General features: G+C 27.7%; 1 protein-coding gene across 1 annotated transcript; it reads right to left on the bottom strand.

Moving 5' to 3' along the window:
- Positions 1-5,889: 5,889 nt before the first annotated feature.
- LOC124938935 (two-component response regulator ARR12-like) lies at positions 5,890-8,245 on the bottom strand. The gene is made up of 7 exons (XM_047479456.1): positions 8,134-8,245; positions 7,355-7,507; positions 6,997-7,275; positions 6,847-6,923; positions 6,301-6,775; positions 6,005-6,222; positions 5,890-5,919 (listed from the first exon to the last, which is right to left on the bottom strand). The coding sequence occupies exons 1-7, from the start codon at positions 8,243-8,245 to the stop codon at positions 5,890-5,892; spliced, it is 1,344 nt and encodes a 447-aa protein (XP_047335412.1).
- Between the last annotated feature and the right edge of the window lie 742 nt (positions 8,246-8,987).

The following is an 8,987-nucleotide window of genomic DNA, read 5'->3' as shown; positions in this document are numbered from 1 at the left end:
CAGTTGGCTTCTGTAATAGATACTCAAATTTTGCCAGGATATCCTCCAATCCCTTTATGTCTCCTAAGAGTTTAAGACAGAAATAGCAAAAAATTGTCCTGCATTTTCTTGAATTTCCTTCAACTGAACTAGTGCAGCCTTGTTATTACCTTTGAGTAAAATTTTTGTAGTTTGTCCCCTTCTAAAATATTAATTTTTGTTGGGTTTATACCGGTCAATGATTTGGTCATGCCTCCACATTCATAAGTTAATGTGAGCAATTCGAACTCCCTTGACGAAGGTCCTAGCATGATTAGTCATTCAATGCCAAATACCACATCATAACTAGACATGGTAAGTACCCTTATATCAACTTGGTACTCTTCCACATTCATTGTCCATCTTAGTCCCTTACAACAACTTCCACTAATACCCATCAGCTACCTTAACCGAGAGGGCTTTGGTAGTTACCGCCAGGTAGTTAATGTTTTTCAAAATTCGGTTATTGATAAAATTGTGGGTACTGTTTGTATCAATAAGAATGTTGATTGGGAGAAGGCCAATCTTACCCCGAATTCTGAGAGTTTGATAATGCTTTGAACCAGCCAAATCATGCATAGAGATATTGGGCTTCTCATTAACAGACTTGGGTAATGGACTGGTTGGGCCATATGTTTCAGTAATTTCAAGTATCATGTTCTCATACTCTTCTGCATCATTTAACATAATCATGAATAACTTGGTTTTTTACATGTTGTTCTTATCCTATTTCTCAATACATTCATGTATAAGATAAACGAGTAGTGCTCAATACATTCAACATAAAAAAAAATTGTGTGAATTCAACTGTGGATATATTCCATCAGTAGATTCCCACTCAGTTTGTTACAATGGCCTGTCACATGACCAAACAAACTATCAATTCATTTTGACAAAACAAAAAGGTTCAAGGTTTGAAAAGAAAAAGAAAAACAGAATGATTAATCAACAATCATCAAATCAAATGGTTTCCCCATTCAACAGTCCTACTGTTTCCACGCATCCTTAAAACAACAAACCGACACTTTAGTCCGGTTACTATCAGAAAGTCACAAAAAATTGTTAATTCACAAGAATATGCCATTTCATATACTCCAAGTGAAATGACTAGAGCAGCAAAAGTGGGGAGAGTTAGATTAAATATTTTGACAAAATTAGGATTGAAAGATAAAATTGGCAAATAGTTGTGTTGTTTTGATCTTTACGATGATATATGTTCATTAGTATAACAATTTATAGACATGAAAAAAATAACATGTGTAAACTGAACAAATAATTAATTAGGTCTATTGGTGTTCATATTTTAGGGGAAACAGAGTTGTTTTTTTGCTTAAAATTCTCTCTCACAAGCAAAACATGATAACACACAACTTAAACTTGTCACGAAGAAAAGCAAATTGGTTGAAAGAGAGACTTTTGGTAGTTATCCCTACATAATAACCAGTATTTTTCGAGGAAATTGTTCACGTACATAGTAAAAATCAATCTTAATATATTTAATACGTGCATTAAAAAAAGAGTTAACTGAAAGATAACACTAGTGTTGTCAAAGTATAGTAGGAGCACACGTAGAGCCGGCCCGGGAAGAGCCTTGCAAGCTCACGACAGAACCACCCCAAGGTAGCTCAATGACTACATAATAAAAACAATTCCTTAATTTGTTCATGTACACAATCTTTGTGAGAGATAATTAAATAAAAAAAAAAATTTTTTTTGGTGTATAATATTGATTCAATGAAATAAGATTAACACAAATATATTATTATAATACAATTAGATAATATTGTGACAATGATTTGGAGACTCTTAAATAGAAACAACCAATTAATATCTGAATCTAAGGCCTTGTTTATATATTACGGATTATTTGAGATAAATTTTAATTAACATCAACGATTCACTCCTTAACAAATCATTCTAATTATCATTCAAAATACCTAAATAACTTTGATTTTCAATAACCTACATCAATCAAGTTTATTCAATTTTCATATATAATTTCTTCATTGGTGATGAAAAATCAAATAGAAATGGCAAATGAAGCTTTTCAACATAGTTCCTATTGTAGTATGCCAAACCAACATGGTGCAAAAATTATAATTTTATTTCCATAATAAATATATTTACATATATTCTTAAACTAATTATATTGTCCAATAGTTTTAGACATGAATAGGCTCCCCTGTTTTCCTTCTAGTAGCTCTAATGTAACAAAAGATAGCCACCAAGAAAGTTGTAGCCAATCCCCCCAATATCACACCCCCTGCCGCAATCGACTTATCAACCGGACGATGGCGCCTCATCCTCAATTGGATGGCGCCATAACTAGAACCGTCGTCTCCCTGACTAGTCGACGGTCCAAAAGCTTCAGCAGGGCTCTGAGATGGGGAAGCAAAATCATGTTTCCCTAGTTTCCTAATAGAAGAAGGTGGCTCAGCCTCTTTTCCTCTGTTTTCTTCATTGATCACTGCTGGTGGAGTGTTTGGGAATGATATGACCCTTGAATCACTTACACTATGAGTTGTTATTTCAGAAGAAGCTGATAGAAACATGAATGCTTCAGAAATAAGCAGGAGAGAAAGAAGAAATCTAGACATTGTTGTTGTGTTCTTCTTCTAGCTCTGTTTTGAAATGGGATTTAATAGGGAATGATATTTATGAAGGGCTTTCAGAGAGATATATATATATATGTATAATAGTTGCTTGTGAAGATGAGTTGTCGTTGGTTATGGAGGTGGAATGAAACTTCTGAGTAGTGTTGGGACTGTTAATTTATTATTTAGAGCTGTCTTCTCTAGAAGACGCTCGTGGGAACTATTTTAGGGGGACAAGATCTGTGTTTAATTATGTGTAGTCATGTGTTTTAGGATCATTATTAATGTTGGATTATATTTAAACAATGCTCTGTTTCCCACAACTAACTTATTTCTTTATATTATAAATGTTAAGAGTGTTATTGTAGGCTCGATTATTTTAGTTAAGACTCAAATTTTGAGTCGTGATGTATGTAGCTTGAATTATCACAATTTTTGCTGCGCACAATTTAGAAAAACAATTTGGTGGAACTTTGCTGATCAAATATGTCGATTGTTCTAATGATTGATTTTTTTTTTGTTGAGTATGTGCCTATCATATTTTTAATGAAATGGAATGAAATTGTCAAATCTGTAGTTATTTCTAATTATCAAAAATTGTTTAGAAAAGATAAACAAATACTTGCACCATTAATTTCTCTGGTTATGATGGAGTGAGTGAGTTAATTTGATCATTAATGTATGATTGCTTTAGACCAATCATTGTGTCTCTCCCTATATACCTAGCCAGGTTGCCTATTAGAAATTCAATTATAAACCAAACAAAGCAAAGAATCAACCATTATTGTCTAGTCCCATATACCCACTACATAAAACTAGCTATACCTATTATTAAGTTAGGTTAAGTTTATATTATATAACCTATTATTAAGTTAGGTTAAGTTTATATTATAGACTTAATAGCTATAGCTCTACATTTCTTTTTTTTTTATTGAAAACACTACAAATTGATAAAATAGAAGGTTAAATGTTGTTGTTCTAACATGACCCATAAGCTTATAACTTGAGAATGAATTAGGATTTTTTGGGAATAAAGTGAACCAGTTTCACCAATATTTATTTATTTTTAATTCTTTGAAGTCACATAATATATATATTTATATGTGAACATAGAGAATCTTCTTGTCCTTGGTTACTAAATTGATGGAAATTAGGTATGAAGAAGGAACAGGGACACGATGCCATGTCGTCTGTTTTAGAAGCCAAGAAAGTAGAGAGAAAATGGGATTTCAAAAAAAGCAAACTTGTCAGTGAGTGTCTCAAGTTTACAAGAGAAATGTCAGAACATTGTTATTTATTATAAGTTTAGTTGAATAAATTCTGAATTATTTAAAAATAATTGATTGGTGTTAATTTTTACAAAGTGGGTTTTTTTAAATATCTTAAAATTTATTAATATATAATATATTATTTTTTGTTTTTTAATGGATTGATTAATAAAAAAAATATTCAGTTTTTAAATATAATTATATAACCTATGAAGCTTGAAACTTAATCAATGCCTTATTTATTAGAATAATAAGTGAATTATTTCAATAATATTTGGTATACATTTTTAAAAAATGATTTTATTTTGTAAAAAGATTTAGAAGATAATAATATATAGTGATAGAATAAATTAAAAAAAAAAATTAAAAAGTATTTTAATAATATTTTATTGATAAACTATGTTATATAATTAACCGAAGAGGACAAAGAAAATAATATTTAATTGGGTTAAAATTATTTTAAAATTTTCATTACCCAAAATGCCAGCTTGTTATTAGGAGTATTATTCTTTGGTTAAACAAACAATGAGCTGGCCTATGATGCACGTGGAACTAGGTTTATGTTAGTATTTACATGAAAATATAAATTTAATTCTTGCTATTTTTTAAAAAGTGATTTTTGTATATATATTAAAAAAAAAGGAAGGATAGTAAAAAGATTTTGGGGGAGAAAAATTAATTACAAAATGAAGTGGATTAATTTATTGGTTGAAAAAATAATAAATTTATTTATATCTATTTTATTTTTTATACTTTTCTTTTTAATCTGTTACATCATTCTTCTCCCTAATTTTTTTCTAATGTGGATCCCTCTTCTTTTTAAATATATATATATATATATAAAAAGCCACTCTTAATTTTTTATCTTTATAATTTAAAAGACAATTCATATGGCAACCAAATATTCTGTATTATAATTTTAGAGGAATGAATCCCAGAGTTTGAAAGACGCTTTAAATTGGGTTTATTAATTAGAATATGTTATAACACTTCAAATAGAATAACATTTCATTTAAACTAGTTATTGTAGATATAAATCTAAATGTTATTTTTTCTTAAACTTTGATTTATATCCATACCGGTATTCTAATTCAAAAATATCAATATAATGTAACTCGGTTGTTAAAGTGTTTGTTTTCTAATCGTTGAGCGAATGATTTCTCATTCTTAAGAAGTGTTTATCTAAAAAAAACAATTTTTTTTGAATAATATTCAAAATAAAATACTATACTAAGATCTTGTTTGATCTTGGGTTTTATTAAATTTTATAAAAATATTTTCCAAAAATAATAAAAAAAACATTTAAATATATATAGGTCATCTATTCAACATTAGATGGAAATGGACAATCAATATTTTAACTTGGATCAAGATTGATATAAAAAATAATCAAAAATACTCAAATCAAATTGGGCCTAAAATTATCAGATAAAAAAAACTATTTTTTCTTATAATTTATAAAAAGAAATGAATTCACCAAACCGTTATGAAGCCGTTTTCAAATATATGATTTCAAATTCAGGATCTTCCACCGAGAGTGAATCGTTTTCCTCTTTTCGGATAATAAATATTTCTTAAAATATTGTTGGATAAAATAATAATTTTTTTTAAATTTGTTTAAAATAAATTACTAAAATATCTTTTTATATTTAAAATTAAATTTATTAAATGTAAAATAAAAGTATTTTGATATTTTAATTGATAATTTAAATTGTTTTTAGTTAGAATATTATTGATTTCATAATAATATAAATGTTAAAAGAACTAATAAAAAAACTAATTTTTTTTGATAAAACCAAAACAAACCAGATCAGGTCAAAGGGCTCTCGATTATTCTCAACTCATGATTGCCAAAAAGCAGTTTTAAAAAAAAAACTATTCTCCAGTCTTAAAAGACCCAAATAACAACAAAAATTGTAATATAACACTCAAACATAGAAATTCCTCCTTTAAATTAACTTGAAAATCTGCATTATAGGTTCACGATCAATAGCGTCACAATTTCATCCTCACATTGTCGAAGGGTCATCATTGCAATACTGAAAATTTAAATAAAATTCACGACTTTATATATGCTTGAATCTAAATCATTTTCGCGATATAAAAAACAAAATATATACTTACCTCTTTGATCGAACGCATAAGATCCTCATCAAATGTAATATTGCAGTTATCATTGTTGTTTCTTTCCATCTGTTCTTGTTGGTACACCATATGACCATTTTTGGTCCATTCATTTTCATCAAAAATACCACTTCCCATATGGATTGGATTCTCTATAACTGTTTTTCCCAATTCCATGGATGGGGTGTCGAATTTAGTCACATTTCCTTCATTTTGACCTACAATTTTGAAATGCAATTATAGTTAGATTGTTGGTACAATTTTCAATAATTAAGGATAAATAAATAAATAACTACCTGAACTTGATATAGGAATCGCCCTTTCAAGGGAATTTGGATAATTGGTTGGAGGAGGTTGAGACAGAACATGATTAGCATCACCAAATGAATTCATAGAAGTTGGATATGGTTGAAGTCCAATCAAATGATTATTGGTCGGACCACGAAATACTGCATATTCAGAATCCATGTTCGGAAAGGAGTGAATGTTTGTCGTGTTGAATCTATTCCACGTACTAGGATTTGGTGTCGAAACGGAAGTAGATGTAGAAATAGCTGGTTGATGAAAGTTTGCAGAACTGGGAGAAGGCATGGCCATGTAATTGGTTGGAACCATTCCAAAATGTTGTTGATTTTGTTGGATAAATGAGTTTTGAGGAGGACTTGGAATAAAAAATTGACTTTTGTTGGAAACCAAAGGTAAATGAAGATGTTTATTTTGATTTGTTTGAGCCGAATTCATTTTTCCTTTTGCCAATGCATTTCTGTACTTCTATTCATCATAAAAGAATAAACCATATGTTAAAAATATGATTTCTTTTAAAGATTTTTTAAATTAATTACCTGTAAGTGACTAGCAATTTGATCACGACTCAAATGTGGTTCATTCAACAATTCTTTTATTTTCATCGGAACAGCATCTATTCATTTCCAAAATTGGCGGTTAGAAATTAATATGATTTGTATTGTGTATGTGATTTAAGAATTTATTACCTGGACCGAGTACACCAACAACATCGGAAAATTTGTCTTGTAAATGTTTCGACCAGGTAACCCTAGGTTTCTTTGGAGCGCACGGTCCTTTTTCAGTTTTGTTTTCCCTTTCCCTTATCATGGGAGTCAACGATCTTGGAAGATCAAACAATTTCTTTCTAAGAACATGTTGCCAAATGTTTCTAAGCTCTTCCATGCGAATAGGCTTCACAAGGTAGTCTTGAGCTCCATTTCTCACACTTTTCATCACCATTTCTCTTTCGTCAGTTTTAGATACCACTGGATGCAAAAGATAAAAGATCAGACCTAATCTAACATATTTCAAGAAAAAAAGTAAAATAAAAATTTAGTAGCACACTTATAACGGGTTTGTCAATTTCAAAGGTTATAATCTTCAAGAACTCAAAAGCATCCATATCTAGCAGTTTGGCTTCAATAATCAGAATGTCATAATCATCTTTATTTTTCCTCAATAACTCCAGAGCTTTAGTTGATTCGGTTGTTGCAGTAACTACAACTCAAAATAAAAAATGGCATTAATAACAATAGTAATAATATTAAATTTTGCTCTAATTACTAACAATTTAATCTATAAACATTTATATATTATTATTTTTTATTTTAATTTACATATTTTGTAAGTTTAATTAAAAATTTAATAATTTTATAAAATAAATAATAAAAATTACACAATAACATAAATTTAATTCAAAATACATATATTAGTCAATAACAATAAAAACAAGAGTTATTGTTGGAAGAATTTTGGGAGGTAATGAGAGAGTGAATACCATATCATTGTTTCTGAAAAAGAAAAAAATATGAGTTAAAAAAAATATAAAATTATTTTATTTTTCAACTAATAAAATTACGCCATATACCCTCCCTAATTATTTCTCTAAAAAACAATAAAAGAAAAATTTGAAAAGAAAAAAGTTTAGGTCTATCCAAAATCAATGATGTTCAACTAGGATTTGACAAGTATGTTTGGTTATGGGATAGAGATATGCGGTTTTAGTGACAAATTCAACATATGTACGGCTTGATCGATGCTAAAATCATAATTTAAAAAACAACAGATTTAAAATATAACCATTATTGTGTGATATATAAAATATGTTGATTAAGAGAAAATACCTTTATATTTGCATTGTTGAAGATTGTTGTAGAGCATCTTCATATCATTGATATTGTCATCAACTAATAAAACTCTTAAACCATTCGGAAAATGATCATCAATTTTCGACATACTTGCAAGTGTGGATAAATAATGATGTATAAATAATGAATATATATAATATATATATATATATTTTAAAATTGACAAATTAATGGAAATAGATAAAAACACAAATTAATGAAGTACACTAATTATATTAGAAAAGTTAAAGAATTATTTTTGAAAAGTAATGAAGAGTAATAAATTTAATTAATATTTTTTTATAAAGTGATTTTTGTAACAATTTTTATCATTATTACATAAACTTTTTAAAAATTGATAAAATGAAAAGTAAAATTTATAATTATTCTTATATTAATATAATTTATTTATTTATTAAAATAGATGCAACTTTTTTATTCTAAAATGTTGATGAATTTTTTTAAAAAAGATTTGTAGATCATGCTAAAAAAATTAGATAATATTTTTTTTACCATTTTAATTTGTTTTTTTTTCAAATTTGTAGGTCGTGTTAAAACAATGTACGGGTTATAAATGTTTCAAAATTAGTTTTCATTTTTTAAATTTATTTACTTATTATATTACATTCATTTTCATTAGTTTTGTCACTTAAAACTATAATAAATAAATCTTAATTTTCTTTTTTGAAATTGTTCATATATATTAAAAATTACAAGAATTGTTTGAATATAATTCTAAATCATGGCATAAATTTTTAAAAACAAATCTTATTTATTGTTGTAAAAATAAACTTAAGATAATACTGATTTTTTTTTGGACTGTAATAACTAGCTTTTATATTATTATGAAA

Source organism: Impatiens glandulifera, chromosome 5 (assembly GCF_907164915.1).
Source record: "Impatiens glandulifera chromosome 5, dImpGla2.1, whole genome shotgun sequence".
NCBI lineage: Eukaryota > Viridiplantae > Streptophyta > Magnoliopsida > Ericales > Balsaminaceae > Impatiens > Impatiens glandulifera.
Note: the sequence above shows the minus strand (reverse complement) of the source record. Positions and strands in the feature narration are given on the sequence as shown.